At 57.5% G+C, this 21,539-nt stretch overlaps 3 protein-coding genes across 3 annotated transcripts in view; all 3 read left to right on the plus strand.

Moving 5' to 3' along the window:
- Positions 1–801: 801 nt before the first annotated feature.
- LOC102459655 (granzyme B-like) lies at positions 802–3,179 on the plus strand (the record flags this gene model as incomplete). Its single annotated transcript, XM_075911882.1, has 4 exons — positions 802–950; positions 1,375–1,510; positions 2,036–2,308; positions 2,482–3,179. Coding segments are annotated over 4 exons (708 nt in total), but the record flags the coding sequence as incomplete, so codon positions are not given.
- A 3,588-nt stretch (positions 3,180–6,767) lies between these two features.
- Positions 6,768–12,889, plus strand: LOC106732480 (mast cell protease 1A-like). Its single transcript, XM_075912214.1, has 5 exons — positions 6,768–6,864; positions 7,966–8,113; positions 10,525–10,660; positions 11,566–11,823; positions 12,025–12,889. The coding sequence occupies exons 1-5, from the start codon at positions 6,801–6,803 to the stop codon at positions 12,190–12,192; spliced, it is 774 nt and encodes a 257-aa protein (XP_075768329.1). The 5' UTR covers positions 6,768–6,800; the 3' UTR covers positions 12,193–12,889.
- Positions 12,890–19,261: 6,372 nt separating this feature from the next.
- The window catches only part of LOC102459883 (granzyme B-like), a 2,824-nt gene continuing 546 nt past the window's right edge, over positions 19,262–21,539 (plus strand). The window contains exons 1-4 of the mRNA XM_075911884.1: positions 19,262–19,265; positions 19,940–20,087; positions 20,517–20,652; positions 21,503–21,539. The exon at positions 21,503–21,539 is cut by the window's right edge and continues 284 nt beyond it. Of these exons, the coding sequence (XP_075767999.1) occupies positions 19,262–19,265; positions 19,940–20,087; positions 20,517–20,652; positions 21,503–21,539 (325 nt within the window). The remainder of the gene's footprint in view (positions 19,266–19,939; positions 20,088–20,516; positions 20,653–21,502) is intronic.

The raw sequence follows: 21,539 nt of genomic DNA on the forward strand, positions 1-21,539 counted from the left end.
CCCCAGCAGCACTGCACAAGGAGGGGGAGGCTAGGCATGACTCACTGGAGACGTGTGTTGGGCTCCGACACCCGAGAGCCAGACACAGGGTGTCTGCTGCGTGGGAAGGGTTGACAAAGATTCGGCGGGGATGCCCCAGGCGGGGGAGGGAAGAGGTAGGGGAAGGGTCAGTCTTGGCTGAAAGAGGAGGATCTGGGGCCAGGAAAAGGGGGCGAAGGGCTCAGGCCCCCTTCTCCCCGAGAGGAATAACCCTGCCTGCTCTTGGTCCCTGTGTGAACATCCATCTCTGCTGTGTCCCTGTGACCCAATAAACCTTCGCTTCTACCTGCCAGCGGAGAGTAACGTCCAGCTGCAGGTGGGGGTGCAGGACCTGGAAATCCCTCCCCCCCACCCCGTAGCACTCACCCCAGCCCATTCTGGCCTATCCCAGCTCACCCTCCCAGGATTTGGGATCAGATCTCGCCTCCGGGTGGGAATGTTGGGCTCATTCCCTGAGGTTAGGATTTCGAGGCCGTGGTGAGGGGAGTCGCGCACCCAGAATTAGAAAGCATCTGGTTGGGCCTCAGTTTCCCCATCGGCACAATGAGGGCTGAGCACACGGTTTCGGCCACAGGCAATGGGGCAGGGGGCAGGCGTGGGTTTCCGAGCAATACGCCTTTAGGGAAAGCCACAATTTTCCACAGGAGCAGAGATTTGGGAGGTCGGGCTTCGCACAGTCCAGCCACTGTGGCCTGATGGAGAAGGGAGGGACCATGCCCAGGGGAGGCAAGGGGGCTCTTTGCGTGAACCTGCTCTCCCCCAGGGCAGATCATCGGGGGAAGGGAAGCTGCCCCCCACTCCAGGCCCTACATGGCCTACCTGCGTGTACGACGTGACGAGAAATGGATTAGGTGCAGCGGATTCCTGGTGAAGCCAACTGTTGTGCTGACGGCTGCTCACTGCCAGGGAGAGTAAGTGCCTCTGGGCTGGGACGTGGCGGTGGGTGGGGTCAGTGGGAGAGGGAGACCCAGGAGCTCTGGGGCTGGTAGGGAAGGGGCAGGGGGTGGCCAGGCTGGGGGAGCAGAGCCCAGGGGTCTGACTGACTCAGGGGGCATCGGCGAGTCTCCAGGGGCCTCTGCAACCCATGGCCCAGCCCCAGCACTGGGCAAATCAATGGGGCTAATGGGCAGGGCAGGGAGGGGTTCCCAGCTCCAGGGAGCTGGGCTGGGGGGCTGGACATGTACCCCGGCCTGGACCAAGCTGGGAGTGGGGAATTGGATATGGGTGGGGAGCTGAGGCCCAAGCTCAAAGGCAACAGGAAGAATTGATGAGCCAGAAACAGACGAGTCCGTCCCCGGCCTCTAACGCCCCACGTGTCACTTTTAGCTTTCAGAGAATCATCACTGTGGTCCTAGGAGCCCATAACGTCAGCCAATGGGAACCGAGCCAGCAAGTGATCCCCGTGCAACGGCAGATCCCCCACCCGCAGTACAACGATACACCGAAAAATAACGACATCATGATACTGCAGGTACCACCCCATCCCATCCCCCACCCCCAGTGACCTCACACTGCTGCAGGTACCGCCCCCATCCCATCCCCCACCCCCAGTGACATCACACTGCTGCAGGTACCGCCCCCATCCCATCCCCCACCCCCAGTGACCTCACACTGCTGCAGGTACCGCCCCCATCCCATCCCCCACCCCCAGTGACCTCACACTGCTGCAGGTACCGCCCCCATCCCATCCCCCACCCCCAGTGACCTCACACTGCTGCAGGTACCGCCCCCATCCCATCCCCCACCCCCAGTGACCTCACACTGGTACAGGTACCGCCCCCATCCCATCCCCCACCTCCAGTGACCTCACACTGCTGCAGGTACCGCCCCCATCCCATCCCCCACCCCCAGTGACCTCACACTGCTGCGGGTACCGCCCCCATCGCATCGACCGAAACCTAGTGGACTCATGGCTGTGCATTTTCTATGGGTTCTTCCTCATTGGCCTGGTGAGCCTCGTATTCTTCCTTGTGCTTGTGTCCATGCCTGTGTGTAGCTGCAGGGTGAAGCTCATCACAATAAATATGTGGACTTCATCAAGCTGCCCCCGGCCAAGCAGCGAGTGCGTCCTTACACCAAGTGCAGCGTCGCCGGCTGGGGCCGGACTGGTCCAGAGAAGAAGCAGATGTCAGACACGCTGTGGGAGGCCGACATGGCGGTGATGGAGGATGCCGATTGTCCAAGGAACCAGGATGGGCCCTACCCCTACTACGACTCCACCACCATGATGTGTGTGGGGGACCCAGACGAAGGCAGCAGTTCTTTCAAAGTAAATCTGAAAGCTTCCTTGCGAAACTTGTGGTTTGTGTCAGGCTACTGGGGTGGAAGTCAAGACTTGGTCCTGCTGCGCTCGGGGCTGTACAAATGAAAGGGGAGCTGCCATGTTACTGGCAATGGATGAGTGTGGCTCACCCCTGTTCTTTGTGTTTTTCCATTTCACAGGGTGACTCTGGGGGCCCCCTGGTGTGTGGGAAAAAAGCCCAGGGCATCGTCTCCTGGGGACCCGAGGATGGAACCCCCCCTGCCGTGTACACGAGAGTCACCGCCTTCATCCCCTGGATCCAGGAGACGATGAAGGACCTGCAACCCTGAGCCCCGCCAGAAAGCGCTGCTGAACTTCCCTGGCCCATTGCAGACACTCTTCCAGCATCAACACAGAGCACATATTCATATCTCTTCATCCCCTGGCTCGAAGACACCATCAGGAGCTTGCTGCCTGGAGCCCGGCTGTGAATCCCTGCCCAGTCCGAAGCTGGAGGCTGACACAGATCCACTCAGGCACCCCCAAACTAGGAGTATCCAGGCAGGGAAATTAAGGGAGTTAGATGTTCGAGCCCAGCCCCCTTTGGCTGCCTCGTTGCTGGGGAAGAGTTGGTTCTTGTCATCTGGGGTACGAGACACGAACCCAGCCCTGGGGCAGACCCGGCGGTGTGGGGCTCTCCGGGAGTCGCCACAGTAGGTTCCTGGGGAGCAGCTCCTGTTCGGCACACCCCTGTGCCCCACGCCGGCCAGGCAGCCAGAAGGGATCAGAGCAAGGGTCGCCCTCAGCGATTGCAGATCCATCCCCCGGCTGATCCCTCCTTCCCACCTGCCCTGCCCTGCCCTGCCCTGCCCTGCCCTGCCCTGCCCACGGCCTGCTGTGTTTCACTCCCTGCTTTGTAGTGGGCACTGAATAAAAATGAAAAAACAAAAAAAGTGACTTTGAGAATGATTGATCTATCGATCAATCTATCCCCCCACATCTGTCTGTCTATCTATCCCCATATACCCCCTCTATCTCTCTCTCTCTCTCTCTCACCCTCACCCTCACCCAGAGCAGCCCTTGATCCCACTAGACTCATTCCCAGAAGGGATCTTCCAGCCAGTGGTGTATTCTCCTCCCACATGTGCAGGGACTCCAACATGCAGTGACCATCTGGCTCCAGGGGATCTTCAGTGGCCCAGCTGACTGGTGCTCTGGCCTGCTGAACCTGGGTGCTCAGCTGTGGTTGGAAATTGAGATTTCCAGGGAATCAATGGAACCAGAGAACCCCAGGAGGCAGAGATCTCAGGAGGCACCGGGTCCAGCCCCCTGCCCAAAGCAGCACCAACCCAACTCAACCACCCCAGCCAGGGCTTGGTCAATCCAGGACGTAAACATCTCTAGGGATGGAGATTCCACCCCCTCCCTAGGGAACCCACCGGTATCCGTGATGTGGCCTCTCCCTTAGCCTCTTCACTGACGCCGTCCCACCTGCGCTATCCCACTGCGACCCCTTGATACTGCTCGTGGACTTGCTTGGTCTGACACGAGGGATGGACCTTTCCATCCTTGCCCATGGAGACCCATTGGCCATCTCGAGCCGTTCGTGAACTCTTCCAAGTCCATACTTCCGCAGAGCTGGGCCCCGGTAGGTCAATTTAGGATGCCTCTTGGTCAGGCTATTCCTGTATAGATCGATTGACACCTACAGACACCAAGTGGATCAGTTCTAGAGTGACGCGCATCCATGTCTATCCGTTCTAGACCACTCAAGAACAACGCCATTCCTCTCCAGACCTTTCTCCCCACCCTACCGGTGCTGGACACCCCCCAACTAGCTGTATCCTATAGGGAGCTGCAGTAGGGGTCACCAAGCGGGCTCCGAGGCCATCCGGCGGGTGGGTGGGAGAGTCCAGGACTGGCCCCTTAATGAGATGGGATGAAGGAAGGTCTCACGTTCCCTCCTCTATGAATGTGAATTCCCAGTGGGGCAAGGCACCTCCAGCGACAGGGAGGGAACCCTGGGCTCTCAGCACAGCCTGATGGGTTGGTAGCCCAGCCCCCACATGCTCCTGTGGGACCCCTCTGGTAGGGTGGCCACAGGGCTAAAGCACAGGGCCAAGACCCAAGACATCAGCGACCACTTCCCAGTCCAGCGCAGGCTCCCAATGGACCTCGCAGGTCAGTCTGCGGAGATGTGACTTTCAGAGGTGGGACAGGAGCCGAACACACAAACTCCTAACAGCAGGGATAGTTGCTCCATGCCTCAGTTTCCCCCACTGCACAATGAGCCTTTCCCGTCTGTGTTTCAACTGGATCCCCATTGGGAGACAGCTTGGTGGTGACGGCAGTCCCCGGCACATTCAGAGATGTGATGAGCACACAAACACCTAACAGCAGGGTTAGGCACAGTCGCCCTGTGCCTCAGTTTCCCCATCTGCACGATGAGAGAGAAGACTCTTCACATGTCTGTTTGAACTGGGCGTCCTTCGCGGGGCAGCTTTGGGGAGAGCCCAGCCCCCGGCACCATGGGGGGATCTCAGCCATGGGGCTGCCCCATTGCAAATGAGAGCAATGTATTAAGGTGCAAAGGGGACCCTGCGGGAGGGGAACATCTGACTTGGGGCTGCAGTGGAGGCAGAAATTACTAGGGGACTCTGGCTTTGGAGGATTCAGGGGGTGAGGCTAGAAGGTCTCCCCTTCCCTCCCGGCCCGGAAGTCGTTGTTTCTGGCTGTCAGCCTGCAGAAGATCTGGGGGGAGTTTCCTGCACCAGTTTCAGGGCTGAGCCGTGTTAGCCACGTTCCCAGCCGGGCCTGGTGTGCAAATAGCAACACCCCACCCCCCCTGTGTTGCATGTGTGATCAGCCGTTCCCCACCCTCTCTGCTCCTGGCCCACCAAAGGGGGTTTCCAGGTGGGTGTCAACCTGCCTCGGTGGTTCCCAGGCCCGGCCTGGTGTGCAGACAGCAACACCCCACCCTCCCCGTGGTGCACGTGTGACCAGCTGTTCCCCACCTGGTCCACCCGAAGGGGGTTTTCGGGTGGGTGTCAACCTGCCTCGGTGGTTCCCAGGCCGGGCCCGTCACGGACTCCCCCAGGCCATGACAACTGGCTTCTGCTGAGGCAGAACTAGACAAACCGTGTCTGGTGACATTTGGCAGTCACACTGGGAATCCGGGGAGGGGGTCCTTGGCAGACAGCCAAACGCCCCCGTCCTTGCCCAGCATGGTAGAGGGACCCGGCGTGGGAGGCGAGTGCAGGGGGCGACTTCCAGGCACCTCAGGGTCTGGCTGGGACATGGGGTTGGTGCGGCCGACCCTAGCGGGAGGGAAACTCGCCCCCAGCTGAGCAACGTGCTCTTGAGTGATGAGTTTGTCAGTTCTTAGCCAGTGCCAGTGGCTGGGGCCTGCCAGGGACCCACCTCCTCCTCCATCCCCGGCTGGCCAGGGAGCACAGATCAATCCCTCCTCGGGGAACGGGTCAGCCCCGAGCCGAGAAATTCCCTAGGCGGTAATTCCAGGCACAGACGCTGTAGATCAGGTTAGAGACGTTCTCCCTGAACCGGCTCCCGCACTCACGTCGCACACGGCTGGAGGAGATCCCAGCTTTCAGTAGATCCCTTTCACCCCCACCGGGCAGGGCAGAACCCCAGGGCTGTGGGCCATTGGGTGCGAGAGTTTGTTGGGGCTGAGACCGGAGGGGCTCGGGAAGGACAGGGAGAGATTCTCCGAATGGCACAAACTGTCCCCAGCTCTCAGAGGGCAGCGGTGCAGAGGTTGTTCCTACCAGCCGTGAGCTGTCTGGGAGCCAGGACTCGTGGGCTCTCTCCCCAGCTCTGGGAAGGGAGTGTGGTCTAGTGGTTAGAGCAGGGGCCTGGCGAAATGGAGGGGCGTTACAAGCTGGGGTCTACACATCTCTCTGCTGTGTCCTTTCCCCTCTGCACAGTCCTAGCTCCCCGGTGCCAGATGTCACAGTCATCGCCGCAGCCCCATCACGTGGTCACAGACTCCCCGGGGGCGTCTCAGAAACCCTCCCCCTGCAATGGCTGGGATGGGGGCTGATTCCTGCTCTACCCAGCCTCAGCCGGCTCAGGCCTGGCCCACCCTGGGACAGATCAAAGGGCTCCGTTCCCAACCACCCCCTGAGATCATGGCTGCCCACTCAGCACCCAGCCCAGAGACACCGGCAGGGAGCTGAGCAGGAATGTGACCAGATGAGTCCGAGCTCCAGATGTGCCCAGCTGTGAGCCAGCACCCAGACCAGCCCTGGACCCTGCTGGACACATCTCCACTGGGTCTTCTCTGTCCAATGGGGCATCATCCGGCCAGCTGTGCAGGGACCCAGCTACTGGGCTGACTCATGTTCTATTCTTCCCCCAGCGGGTGCGGTTGGAAACTGCATTTTGATGAATGTGTGGCTGATCTAGAGGTTTCCTGCCTCCTTGAATCCCTCCCCCCAAACTGAGTCTATAAACCCTGCAGGTCTGCGGCGGATGCACCGTCCCCGCACTGACTGCAAACATGCCTGTCTACCTCTTGTTTCTGCTCCCTATGGCCTTTCTCCTGCAGCCTGGGACTTGGGCTGGTGAGTACAGCTGGGTTTTGGGGGCCCTGGGAGTTTGGGGTGAATGGGGGTTCTCAGGGACTAGGTTCTATCAGAACCTGCGAGAGGCTGATTCATTTTGTTCCCCACTTATACAGGATTATGGTACATGTTAGTGCCCTGTGAAGTATCACCCGAAAACTCATACTTTGCTGACCATTAGTGTCCGGAGGAAATAGCTGTGGCAGGAAAAGTGATAAGATGATACTGCAGGGTGTTACTCAGACATGTTCCGAGTGTGTGGAGACACCACAAACAGGTTCCCCGGGGCAAAAGACTAGCCGATGCTTCAGCCAGGTGTCAACAAAAGAAAATGGCCCTTCACCCGGTTCAATTGCCATTCTGGGGCAGGAAGTAGGACCTGGGTGAAAAATGTGCATCATGATGAACAACCAGCTGGGGATACAGACCTGCAGAGACCTTCTGTCTCCTAAGCCCCAGTGCGAGGAGGCTCGGAAAGAAGAGGAATAGCTACCAAAAGGTGGGGCTTTCAGGCCGCAATAACCAAGCCCCGATGCTTGTCACCTTGCCTTTTCTGCCCCATCCCTGGTCTGTATAACTCCCCAGTCCCGACATAGTCTCCATGGCTCCGTGCCCAGCTGGCTCTGATGGTGCTGCTCCCATCCTGCCCCCCGTGACTTTCCTTCTGCCCCCCTGGTAAGAGGGCTGCAGCAACCCCATGGAGACTCCTGTGGGATATTTCCACCAAGCTCTGCCCCACACAGGGAGCTGGGCTGTGGGGCTGAGGCTCACCCAAAAAATACGGGATCAGATCCCAACTCAGCCCCCTTCCACCACCAACTCTTCCTCTTGAGCAAATCAACGTCCCCGGCCCAATGTCCCTACAGATACCCAGGGTTGAGCGGTGACCCCCTTGGCTCCTTGCCTCCCTCGCGCTGGGTCTGGGAGTAGGGCCATGGGTCTGGGAAGGAGAGGATGAAGATCAAGGCCTGTGCCACAGCCTGTAGCAGGTTGCAAGGACCGGAGGGGGAGGATGAGGTTGTGGGGACTCCCCACCAGGATGGGGGGTTTGCCCCAGTATGGCCCAATGGATGATGGGATTTTTTCGTCTCTCTCCCCCAGGGGAGATCATCAAGGGAAAGGAAGTTAAGGCTCATTCCAGGCCCTACATGGCCTATCTGAGAATACAACGTGGAACCAAGATGGGTCGCTGCGGCGGGTTCCTGGTGGCGGAGAACTTTGTGCTGACGGCCGCTCACTGCCAGGCAGGGTAAGTGCCTCTGGGCTGAGACGTAGGGGCGGGTGGGCTAACGGGGAAGGGGAAGCCAAGAGCTCTGGTGCTGGTTTGGCAGGGGGACAGGGAAGGAGAAGGGGGTGGTCATGCTGGGAGAGCAGAGCCCATGCGTCTGACCAGCTCGGGGTATCGCTGAGTCTCTAGGGGCCTCTGCGACCCACGGCCCAGCCCCAGCACTGGGTAAATCAATGGGGCTGCGGGCAGGGAGCTCAGCGCAGAGCAGGGAGGGGTCCCAGTCCCATGGCAGCTCGGCAGGATGCTGGGCTGGGGGGCTGAGCATGGACCTTGGCACTCCAAGGGCATGTCTACACAGCAGAGCTATTTTGGGATATCAGAGAGACCTTAAAATAGCTACCCTGTGTCTTTTGAATGCATCCGCTATTCCGAAATATAGTGGACATGCTATTTTGGCATCTGGGTAACCCTCCTTCCATGAGGGTTAAAGGGATGGTTTGAAATAGCACTTGACTTCAGAATTTGGTGCCGTGTCGACAACACCAAATTTTGAAATAAACTCCAAAAAAGGGGCACAATTTGCATAGCACAAATTATAGGTCGTATTTTGTGTTGCCAGTGCAGTGTAGACATAGCCCAACTGAAGAAGGTGGGGCCCTCCAAAGAGTTAAATACTTCACTTCTATAGGATCTGCTTGCAAAAACTCCCCAATCACAGATTGATGGACTTGGGGGGTCGCTGAAGGGACACTTGAATTCCTGCCCCAGGATTACCCAAAGCTCTTTCCCCCCGTGTCATAACCCTGAGGGTTGGCCAGCAGCCTGGAGTTGAAGGAGTTAATGATATCCTCTGTACCTAGCTAGGTAGTGGTCAGCCAATAGAAATGCAAGAAGGGATTTCAAACTGAGACAAAGGAATTTGGGGGTTTTCCCTCCTTTGTCTCTGAGCCTGTTTGCTCTCTAGATACTGAGGGAGAAAGAAGACATGTCTCTCTCCCAGAAAAAGAATCTTCATCACGTGGAAATAGGGTAAAGTCTAGCTAAATCCATCAGGTTTGATTGTTTTCTAGGTTGGGAATTTGGATCTGATGTCTGTGCTGTTAGAAATGAGTTTTCCTCTTTTGTAACTAAGTCCTGAGTCCGTGGGAGTCCCTATGAGTGTATTAATTGGTGACTTTTTCCATCTGCTCATTAGGCTTGTAACAGGAGTATTGTTTTGATCATTAAAGTTCTTTCTTTTTTATTATCCTGATATTGGTTCAGTTCTGTGTCCTGGAAAATCTGTCCGTGGGATCTGCAGGCCTCTGACTAGGGGGCAGCTACCACCGCCTTCAGCTTGGATTTTCTGTTTTCATCTTCAAGCTCTTTGGGAAAAAGAGCGTGGGGTGCCCTCGGGTTGGTTTCAAGTGTCCACCCCTGTTTGTGGGTTCAAAAGCACTTAATGGTGGCAGTGGATTTTTATCTCCAAAATGTAGGTTTTTAGGATTTTAGGGGGAAGTTTTATCCCAAGGCCTAGAAAGATCAGGTTTGGGGGTGGCTTTTGCGGGACCCCACTTCTGCATTCATCATGCCAGAATGGGGAATTAGCCTTGACACCCCAAAAGCACTTGAAAAAAGAAGACGAAAGCACAGAAAAGAAATCTCTTAGGACACACACACACACACACACACACACACCCCCCTTGAAAAATGTGATTGTATTAACAAAACAAAAATCGACTTGATAAAGTATATTTGGTTGCTAGATGTTACAGAGCAATGGAGTGACACAAATTAAAACGCAGAGAACACCTCTGGGCACGCTTTTGGATAGTGAAGGGGGAGGGGAGGTCTGGATTCACACAGAGAAGTTTAACCAAACGACCAAAATGACAAAAAATACCCTAATCGGGACTAAACAAACTTTTTCCCTTTATTCACGATCCGGGTGGATGCCTGCTGCAAGGGCCAGTTCACGCCCATGTCCCATATTTCTTCTAGGCATGTCAATTCTGATTCTTGGCTGGATCTGGCTAGGAGGAGTAACTGGGGGTGCAAAGAGCCAGGGGCCGGGATGATCACAGGGAGGGAACATCCCTAGGGACAGGGGAACACGCAGGCTGGGACCCCAAAGCAAATGCCATAGCCCCTCCTGCCCTACCCTATGCCCCCCAAGATGGATTGCAGTCAGCGCTGCTGGACCAACCCATCCAATTGTGTAGCCCCTGAGCCTGCCGGTCCCCCGTCCTGAGGGTGGCTCAAAGCCAACAGTATCAAGGGGTGTGTCACATTTTCACTGGCTGGGAACTGAGTCCGACACGAATTGTTCAGAGCCCCAGGCTGCCTGGTTCCCCAACAGCTCTCTGCTTGTGTCAGACCCACGTGAGCCCGACCCGCATCGCACGCATCTTCCCCCCACCCACCCCATGGAATGTTGCTCTTTGCTGTTCTAGTAAGATCACGGTCGTCCTGGGCGCCCATAACATCAGCCGACAGGAAAAGAGTCAACAAGTCATCCAGGTGAAAAAGGCCTACCCCCACGAGGAGTACGATGACGTGTACAGTGATAACGACATCATGCTGCTCGAGGTACTGACCCTATCTCTTCCTCCTCCAGTGACCTCACACTGCTGCAGGTACCGCCCCCATCCCATCCCCCACCCCCAGTGACCTCACACTGCTGCAGGTACCGCCCCCATCCCATCCCCCACCCCCAGTGACCTCACACTGCTGCAGGTACCGCCCCCATCCCATCCCCCACCCCCAGTGACCTCACACTGCTGCAGGTCCCACCCCATCCCATCCCCCACCCCCAGTGACCTCACACTGCTGCAGGTACCGCCCCATCCCATCCCCCACCCCCAGTGACCTCACACTGCTGCAGGTACCGCCCCATCCCATCCCCCACCCCCAGTGACCTCACACTGCTGCAGGTACCGCCCCATCCCATCCCCCACCGCAGTGACCTCACACTGCTGCAGGTACCGCCCCCATCCCATCCCCCACCCCCAGTGACCTCACACTGCTGCAGGTACCGCCCCCATCCCATCCCCCACCCCCAGTGACCTCACACTGCTGCAGGTACCGCCCCCATCCCATCCCCCACCCCCAGTGACCTCACACTGCTGCAGGTACCGCCCCCATCCCATCCCCCACCCCCAGTGACCTCACACTGCTGCAGGTACCACCCCAACCCATCCCCCACCCCCAGTGACCTCACACTGCTGCAGGTACCACCCCCATCCCATCCCCCACCCCCAGTGACCTCACACTGCTGCAGGTACCGTCCCCATCCCATCCCCCACCCCCAGTGACCTCACGCTGCTGCAGGTACCGCCCCCATCCCATCCCCCACCCCCAGTGATCTCACGCTGGTGCAGGTACTGTCTGCAGCCCAACACTGCGCCCCATTTGCCAGGGGTTTTTGGAGCGTTTACTGGGGATGGGGTATGACTCTTTGCCTGCTCTTGCTCTCTGTCATTCCTGCCCCTCAGCTGTCTACGCCGGCGAAACTGAGTAAGCGTGTGAAACCCATCGCCCTGGCCACGGCCGGGAAGATCGTGAAGCCGGGGAAGAAGTGCCGTGTTGCCGGCTGGGGCCTCACTATTGCCCACAACAACTCATCATCAGCCAACACGCTGCGGGAGGTGCAGGTGAAGGTGCTGAAGGATGCTGAGTGCAGGGATTTGCGCTACAACAACTGGACCATGCTATGTGCGGGGAAGGCAGGGAAGGGCGACGGTGCTACCCAGGTAAACTTGCTCCTGGCTTGGAGCTCCCTTGGGAAATCCGTGTGACGAGGGAGTGGCTCAGTTCTTGTCCTGAGACTGGCTGAGAAATCTGGGTTGTGGGGACAGAGGGCAAGGAGAGATCAGGGGCGACCCAGAGACCCCCGGGGTGATACTGGGCTGGGTGTTGGCCGTTCTGCATCCGTGGCCTGGTCTGTTCTGCAGGGCGACTCCGGTGGCCCCTTGGTGTGCAGGGGTAAGGCCCAGGGCATCGTCTCCTGGGGGCCTATCGACCTCCCTGGTGTGTACACGAGACTCTCCACTTTCATCGGCTGGATCCAGGAGACAATGGAAGGAACACCGTTCTGTGGCCCGCCAGGACTTACAGCATAGACCGGCACTGCCTCGCTTCTGTCCTTTGGAGAGGCCCAGATGTGGGGCCAGCATGGCAGAGGGGCTCAGCCTCCCAGCCTGAGGCTCCTCCCCCGTTCAAGACTCTGTTCCCTCTCCCAGCTGTGCTTCTGCTCCAGTTGTGCCCAACCCATCAGCACCAAGGCAGGAGAGTTAGGAGCCGGACTCAGGGCCGGATGCCCTTTGGCTAGGGAACAGCGGGTGCGTGTCAGTTACGAGCCAAACCCTGGGGCAGACCCGGCGGGTTGTTGCTCTCCCCAGTGTGAGATGGGGGAGTGCCGGCTTGTGGGAGATCCTTCCCGTAACGTCCTGCTGGAACCACCCCCTGCCCTGACCTCTCTGGGCCTTGCCCACACACTGGCCCCCTGGAGCATTGACCGCCCCTTCCAAACACAGCCAGGAGACAGCCAGGCGGGTGGGAGGGAACTATGGGATGGTGCACGGATCTACTGCAGATGTAAATTTGGCCTTGATCCTCTGCAGCCCAGTTCCCCTGCCCGGCTACATTTTGCTCAGCTGCCCTGTCCCACTGCCTGCTCCACAGCCAGCCAGTAATAAAGCCAAGTTACTAAAAATGGCTCCTTACTGAGTCATCCACCATCCAGAGCAGCTGCTGGACCTGCCCAGGCCAGGAGGGAACTGACCGCACGGGGAGGCCAGGATGAGGTTCAGCGATTTCAAGCACAGTGAGGATCTGGGGGCGTGGGTGGGAACAGAACCCCTTGAGGCAGGCTGGGATGGACACAAAGGCGACTCACATGGGAAAAGATGCCGGTGCCATCACTTGTCCTGACTCCCGAGGCAGCTACGTCTGGAACAGAAATAGGAGAAGCTAGATAATTTATAGAGAAGCTAAATAATTTCATGGAGGTTAGGTCCATAAAAGGCTACTAGCCAGGGGGTAGGAACGATACTTCTGGCCTCTGTTTGTCAACAGCTGGAGCAAGATGGCAGGAGACAAATCGCTTGATCATTGTCTTTGGTCCACCCTCTCTGGGGCACCTGGTGCTGGCCGCTGTCGGCTTACAGGCTACTGGTCTAGATGGACCTTTGGAGCTAGAGGGCTCCCCTCAGGGAAGGTGGGGTCATGGGGGGGGTCCAGCAGCCACTGGTGGTTCCCCAAAATCATCGCCCCAGGCAATTGCACCTGTCACAGCTCACCGGTCGTGCCCACGCCTGGCTCCTGGATGGATCCCCCCTCTCCAGTGCGGCGACCCTCTTTTGGGGGGTCCCCTCTCACCTGGGGGGTCCGCCCCTCCGCCTCCAGGGTGGTGCCTCTCAGGGCCTTTAGCACACTTGTCTCCTCTGTGAGCCCCCTTGGGGGTCCCCTCCCTCTGCAGAAAGCTAGGGGGTGTTTCTTGCATCTGTGGCAGGGCTGAGCGGTGTTAGCCACATTCCCCGCTGAGCGTGGTGTGCAAACTGCAACACCCCACCCCCACATGGTGCAGGTGTGGCCAGCGGCTTCCCCCCGGTGTCTTTGCTCCTGGCCACCCAGGGGGGTTTTCCGGGCGGGTGTTGAAGTGCATCTGTGCTTCCCAGACGTGGCCTCCATCACGGCCACTCCCAGACAGTGACAACCAGCTTGTGCCGAGGCAGAGCTGGAAGAGGCACCGGGTGACGTTTGACAGTCACACTGGGAATCTGGAGGGGGTCTCCTGTTCTGAGCCAACACAGCCACTTGGCAGAAAGCCAAACGCTCCCGTCCCTGCCCGGCTCAGCACAGAGACCTGACGTGGGATGTGAGCACAAGGGGGCGACTTTCAGGCACCTTGGGGAAGCCTGGTCTCCAGTGATGAGTTTCTCAGTTCTTACCCAATGCCAGCGGTCGGGGCCTGCCAGGGACCCTCCTCCTCTTCCGTCCCCGGCTGGCCAGGGAGCACAGAGAGATCCCCCCTCTGGGAACGGGCTGGCCCCGAGCCGAGAGATTCCCTGGGCGGTAATTCCAGGTACAGACGCTGTAGATCAGGTGAGAGTCGTTCTCCCTGAACCAGCCCCCCACACACGTGTCTCACAGGGAGCACACTGATGGAGGACATCCCAGCTTTCAGTAGAGCCCCCCACCTCCACCCGGCAGGGCTGAACCCCAGGGCAGCAGGGCCTTGGGTTCAGTGAGTTTGTTGGGGCTGAGACCAGAGGGGCTCGGGAAGGACGGGGAGTATCTCGCCAGTTGGCACAGACTGTCCCTGGTGCTGGGAGGGAAACCGTGAGTTGTCGGGGAGCCAGGACTCCTGAGCTGTCTCCCCAGCTCTGGGAAGGGAGCGGGGTCTAATGGTTAGAGCTGGAGCATGGTGAAACAGGGGAGCTACAAGCTGAGTCTCCCAGGGTCTATGTGTCTCTCGGCTGTGTCATTTCCCCTCTGCACAATCCCAGCTCACAGGGGCCGGATGTCACAGAAAAAGCCACATCCCCTGCACGTGATCACCGACACTCCGGGGGGCTTCTGAGAAACCCGCCCCCAGAAGTTGCTGTGATAGGGGCTGATGCCAGCTCTGCCCAGCCCCAGGTGGCTCACGCCTGCCTCCACCCCCGGATCCCATGCGCCACCAAGTTCTGTTGCTGCCACGCCCCACAGCCTCCACCACAGAGACACCTGCAGGGAGCTGAGCAGGGCCAGGGCCAGGGCCAGGTGAGTACAAGCCCCAGATGTGCCCAGCTGTGAACCAGCACCCAGAGCAGCCCTGGATCCTGCTGGACACGTCCCCACTGGGGTCTTCTCCATCCAGTAGGGCATCATCCAACTGGCTGAGCAGGGACCAAGCTAGTGGGCCGATGCATGCTCTATCCTTCCCCCAAGCCTGTGTGGTCGGCTGTGGTTAGAAACAGACCCACTTAAGCCTGTATTTTGGTGAGTGTGCACGTGACCTTGAATCCCTCCCCACAAGATGAGTTTATAAACTCTGCAGCCCTGTAGCAGAGGCACTGCACTGACTGCAAACATGCAGGTTCTCACCTTGTTTCTGCTCCCCACGGCCTTTCTCCTGCCCCCTAGGACTTGGGCTGGTGAGTACAGCTGGACTTGGGTTATCTGGGGCTTTGGGATGATTGGGAATTCTCAGGGATTGGGTTCTTTCAGTGTTACATCAGGGCCTGTGACAGATTGTACCCCTTTACTCCCCACTTATACAGGATTACGATACATTTTATTCCAAGTGTGCCTTGTGACTATCACCCAAAAACTCATAATTTGCTGACCATTATTATCCCGATTAAATAGCTGTGGCAGATAAAGTGATAAGATTATACTGCAGGGTGTTTCTCAGACATGTTTCACTTGTGTGGAGCCACCACAAACCAGTTCCCCAGAGACAAAAGACAAGCTGATGCCTCTGCCAGGTGTCAACGAAATAAAAATGCCCCTTCACCTGGTTAAATTGGCCATTCTGGGGTAGGAAGTAGGACCTGGATGGAAAACGTGCATTGTGGTAAACACAGAGCTTGGGAAACTTGTCTGTACTGACCTTCTGTCTCCGAAAGCCTGATGGGAGATAATTCTCAAAGAAGAGAAGCAACTACAAAAAGGGGGGAGCAGAACTCCCCAAATGATGTCCCTCTTTCTCTCTACCCCCGGCATTCACAACAGCGGATGCACAAAGGCAGCAGCAGGGGATTGAGGGAGGGATCCTGAGGGAAGGCAAATTGAGCCTGAAAGATTGCAGGACTTCAACACCTCTAGGGATGGAGATTCCATCCCCTCTCTAGGGAACCCAGCCCAGGGCTTCCCCACCCTCCTAGGGAAATGGTTTGTCCTAAGATCCAACCTAGACCTCCCCCACTGCAACGTGAGCCCATTGCTCCTTGTTCTGCCACCTGCCCCCACTGAGAACAGCCTCTCTCCATCCTCTTGGGAACCCCCCTTCAGGGAGTTGAAGGCTGCTCCCAAATCCCCCCTCACTCTTCTCTTCTGCAGACCAAACAAGCCCAAATCCCTCAGCCTCTCCTCGTAGGTCATGTGCTCCAGCCCCACCAATATCTCCCTCCCCTGAGGAGAAGAGCCCACGGTTTGGCTCATGTAAGTTTGCCAACTCTCCGAGACCACATGTCACAAATGGCATCTGGTCATTGGATAGCTGGTTGGATAAGCGTTCTCAGAGAGTCGTTAGTAAAGGATAACGAGTCTTGTGGATGAGGGAGAAGCGGTAGACGTGGTATACCTAGACTTTAGTAAGGCACTTGATACAGTCTCGTATGATTTTCTTATCAATAAACTAGGCAAATAGAACTTAAATGGGGCTTCTATAAGGTGGGTGCATAATTGGCTGGATAACCATTCCCAGAGAGTAGTTATTAATGGTTAATAATCCTGCTCGGAAGGTATAACAAGTGGGGTTCCGCAGGGGTCTGTTTTCGGACCGGTTCTGTTCAATGTCTTCATTAACGATTTAGATGATTGCATAGAGAGGACGATTGTTAAGTTTGCAGATGATTTGAAGCTGAGAGGGGTTGTGAGTGCTCTGGAGGATAGGGTCATTATTCAAAATGATCTGGACAAATTGGAGAAATGGTCGGAGGGAAACAGGATGACGTTGAATAAGGACAAATGCAAAGTGCTCCCCTTAGGAAGGACCAATCCGTGTCACACACACAGAACGGGAAGCGACTGTCTAGGGAAGGAGTCCTGCAGAAAGAGATCTAGGGGTTATCGTGGACCACAAGCTAAATAGGAGTCAACAGTGTGATGCTGTTGCAAAAAAAGCAAACATGATTCTGGGCTGCATGAACAGGAGTGTGGAGAGCAAAACAGGAGATGTCATTTTTCCGCTTGACTCTGTGCTGATTAGGCCTTAGTTGGAGGATTGTGTCCAGTGCTGGGCACCACATTTCAAGAGAGAGGTGGAGAAATTGGAGAAGATCCAGAGAAGAACAACAAGAATGATGGAAGGTCTAGAGAACTTGAGTGATGAGGGAAGACAGAAAGAATTGGGCTTGTTTAGTTTGGAAAGGAGAAGACTGAGAGGGGCCATGAGAGCAGTTTTCAGGTATCTAAAAGGGTATCACAAGGAGGAGGGAGAACAATTGTTGTCCTTGGCCTCTGAGGATAGAACAAGAAGCAATGGGCTTAAACTGCAGCAAGGGAGGTTTAGGTTGGACATCAGGAAAAAGTTCCTACCTGTCAGGGTGGCGAAACACTGGAATAAATTGCTTAGGGGGTGTGTGGAATCTCCATCTCTGGAGATATTTTAGGGCAGATTAGATAGACATCTGTCAGGGATGGTCTAGATGGTGCTGCATCCTGCCAGGAGGGCAGCGGACTGGATTCGATGACTCTGGAGACCTCTTCCAGTTTTAGGGTTGTATGATTCTTTAAAGGGGCATGGATTCCCCCCAAATGATCTATCCTTGTCTGTCTGCCCACGGCGCTCAGTGCATCGGACATACAAAGGAGACAGCATTGGATGGCGGTGGGACCCTGACCGAAGGCAATTTGGCCAGTCCGACGGCAGAGAGAGGGAATCACAAGGAGAAGTTTCTACAAAACCTATCACTGTCCAGTAAAGGGGTGAGCAGAGGGGTTCAGAGTGTCACGGGGAGTCTCCCCCAGCGCCAACACCCGTCAGTGTCACCCCCACCGTGCAAAGAGGAGCCAGGGAAGAGCAAAACTCACCCCTTGGATTAGGGACAGCAGCTCCGAGCCGCCCTAGAGGGAAAAAGTCCCCTTGTCCCACTCCTCATTCCAGAGCCAACTCGTCCCCCACCCTGAGGCTAGTGCCCCTAGAGGGCACAGGCCCCCAGCCTGTGAGACCCCCAGCTTTGGAAACAGGAAGTCTGGCAATGACCATGCGGGTCTACACAATATGATCTTTGCCCATCACTGAAGGTGATGGGGGCCTGACCACTAAACCCAAGGGTGGGGAGTCTGTTCTTCCCACGATCTCCCAATGGCTCACAATGGCTCACGATGGGATGGGGCAAGTGATGGACTTAAGTCCGAGACAGTCCGTGGTGCCAGGGAGATGTGGCCCCCTCCTCCCATCCGTTGGAGACCAGCGGGTTCAGCTCCTAGGGCCAATGTTATTGTTGGGGGTTGGGTGCCATGTTGTTCTAGGACTTGGAAGTTCTGGTGGAAACCAACCAGATACGAGCTCCTGAGGATGTACATCAGTGGACATACGCCAGGGGAGATGGGTCCATCTCTGGACACCGTGTCGGTGGGACCATGAGTGGACACTGCAGCCTGGTCTGGTGTCCGCATGCCTGGCAGGACGGTGGCAAATGGGAAAGAAACAGCCGAGACCAGGAGACCTTGTTGGCTGGAGGAGCACCTAGAGTAGTCATCTCCTGAGGGGATAGGAGGCAAAGAGAGAACCTGGCCCCATCTGTAGGACCCTCCATGGGGAGGGAGTTTCTGAGAGCAGGGGGGCTCGAAATCCTCAGTGGCTACAGCAGGACAAAACCCAACAGCCAGGAGCCGGAGCCAGAAAAGGTCTGGCTGGGTCTAATGTGCCAACGGGGACTGGCGAGCCGGGGGACAACGGGCCCAGGGCTGAGATGTCGGCAGGAGTCACGGAGCCGGTTCTGCCTCCAGTGTCTCCAAGGGCGACAAGTTAGAAAGTCTCTCTGGTCGTGCCCGAACTCGAAATCGGGGCTGTGAAGCCCAGCAGGGTGGCCTTCACCGGTGGCAGCTCGGCAGGCGGGCGCGGGCCAGTGTAGGGAGGAACCCCGCTGTGACTGAGCAGGGATTTGTTGCTTTGTGCACTGTGTGTGGATCGCACAGTCCTGGGCACAGTAGCCCAGAAGCACTGCTCTCGGTCACTGTGTGTGAACATCCACCGTGTGCGCTGCTGTGTTCCTGGCACCCAATAAACCTTCTCTTCTACCTGCCGCATCAGTGTCACATCCAGCTGCAGATGAGGGTCAGGGCCCGGGGACTCCCCACACCGTGTGTGATGATGCAGTCAGGATTCCCCCCTTTCCTTCACCCCCGTAGGAGCCGGAACAGTCTCCACCAGCCAGCAGAATAGCAAGGGGTGTATCGATTTTCCAGAATACAGCCCAGCACGGACGTGGTGTAGCTACAGGAGGCAAGGCCAGGATGTCTCAGACCCCTTGCGTTATGGGTACCCACCACTCCTAGCCCCCAGCTTCGGCTGTTTTCTCCATGTTCCCCTTCCCCCGAAACCTGGTGTTCGTCTCTGCCTCCCTGCCTTTGTCTCTCTCCCTGGGAGGCTGAGCCTGGGGGTCTGGGTTAATCCACATTTGGGAGAGTCCGTGAGAATCTCCCATCACAGCGCAGGGGGACCCTGGGTCACAGAGCAGACAGCCCACCATTATGCCACGCCGTGACACCCTCCCTGGCCCATTCTGGAGGGAGGGTCCCCGGGAGCAGGTTAAGTGCTGGGCTGGGACGAAGAAGATTTGGGATCAGATCTCGCCTCCGGGTGGGAACGTTGGGCTGGCTCCCCGAGGTTGGGATTTCGAGGCCGTGGCGAGGGGAGCCGAGCACCCAGAATGAGAAACGATCCAGTTGGACCTCAGTTTCCCCGTCTGCCCAAGGAGGGCAGAACACGCAGTTTCAGCCACAGGTAATGGGGCAGGAGGCAGACGAGGGTTTCCGAGCAATACACCTTTAGGGAAACCCACGATGTTCCACGGGACCATAATTTTGGGAGGTCGGGCTTTGCACAGTCCAGCCGCTGTGGGCTGATGGAGAAGGAGAAGGCATCAGGGTGCGAACTGCATCCATGTGCAGGAAGTTGAGGGGACTTTTTGTGTGAACCTGGTCTCCCCCCAGGGCAGATCATCGGAGGCCATGAAGCCAAGCCCCACTCCAGACCCTACATGGTCTATTTACGGGTAGAACATGACAAGAAGATTTTTCAGTGTGGCAGGTTCCTGGTGAAGAGAAAATTTGTGCTGACAGCAGCTCACTGCCAGGGAGAGTAAGTGCCTCTGGGCTGGGTCGTGGGGGCGGGTGGGGTCAGCCCGGGATGGGGGAGCTCTGGTACAAACTTAGGGGGCAGGCCAGGCTGGGAGAGCAGAACCCAGGGGTGTGATATGCTCAGAGGGCATTGGCGAGTCTCTAGGGACCTCTGTAACACACAGCCCAGCCCCAGCACTGGGTAAATCAATGGGGCTAACGTGTGGCGTAGGGAGGGGTCTCAGCCCCAGGCAGTTCTGGATAGAGCCTGGATCTAGGAGGGGGGGCTGACTATCAGGTATAAATGGAGGGAGGTATCTCAGACCAGGCCTGAGAGCCCCGGGCTGCCCTGGGCTTCCCTGTCCCCACAGGACCAGAATTGATGAGTCAGAAAAACACACGACCGACCCCTCCACTAATGCCCCATGTGGGTCGCTCTCGGCTTTTGCAGCAACATCAATGTCACCCTGGGAGCCCAAAACATCAAACAACAGGAACCGAGCCAGCAAGTGATCCCCGTGCGCCGGCAGATCCCCCACCCGCAATACAACAGTTCGATGTTAAACAATGACATCATGCTGCTGCAGGTAGCACCCCCATCCCCAGTGATCTCACACTGCTGCAGGTACCGCCCCATCCCATCCCCCACCCCCAGTGACCTCACACTGCTGCAGGTACCGCCCCCATCCTATCCCCCACCCCCAGTGACCTCACACTGCTGCAGGTACCGCCCCATCCCATCCCCCACCCCCAGTGACCTCACACTGCTGCAGGTACCGCCCCATCCCATCCCCCACCCCCAGTGACCTCACACTGCTGCAGGTACCGCCCCATCCCATCCCCCGCCCCCAGTGACCTCACACTGCTGCAGGTACCACCCCCATACCCAGTGACCTCACACTGCTGCAGGTACCGCCCCCATCCCATCCCCCACCCCCAGTGACCTCACACTGCTGCAGGTACCACCCCCATCCCATCCCCCACCCCCAGTGACCTCACACTGCTGCAGGTACCGCCCCATCCCATCCCCCACCCCCAGTGACCTCACACTGCTGCAGGTACCACCCCCATCCCATCCCCCACCCCCAGTGACCTCACACTGCTGCAGGTACCGCCCCATCCCATCCCCCACCCCCAGTGACCTCACACTGCTGCAGGTACCGCCCCCATCCCATCGCCCACCCCCAGTGACCTCACACTGCTGCAGGTACCGCCCCATCCCATCCCCCACCCCCAGTGACCTCACACTGCTGCAGGTACCGCCCCATCCCATCCCCCACTCCCAGTGACCTCACACTGCTGCAGGTACCGCCCCATCCCATCCCCCACCCCCAGTGAGGTCATGTCTGTACATGTTCTGTCGGTTCTTTCTAATTGGCCTCTTCCATCTCTGACCCTCATCTTCTCCCTTGTCCTTATGTCCTTGCCTGTGTGCAGCTGCAGGACAAGGGCCGTCGTACCAAGTACGTCGGCC

The sequence above is a fragment of the Pelodiscus sinensis genome, chromosome 30 (genome assembly GCF_049634645.1).
Source record: "Pelodiscus sinensis isolate JC-2024 chromosome 30, ASM4963464v1, whole genome shotgun sequence".
Lineage (NCBI taxonomy): Eukaryota > Metazoa > Chordata > Testudines > Trionychidae > Pelodiscus > Pelodiscus sinensis.

Coding starts and splice junctions, on each gene's coding strand:
- LOC106732480 (XM_075912214.1), top strand. CDS start 6,801: ATGCCTGTCTACCTCTTGTTTCTGCTCCCTATGGCCTTTCTCCTGCAG. Junction 6,865..7,965: donor GCAGCCTGGGACTTGGGCTG/GTGAGTACAGCT, acceptor TCTCTCCCCCAG/GGGAGATCATCAAGGGAAAG. Junction 11,824..12,024: donor AGGGCGACGGTGCTACCCAG/GTAAACTTGCTC, acceptor TCTGTTCTGCAG/GGCGACTCCGGTGGCCCCTT.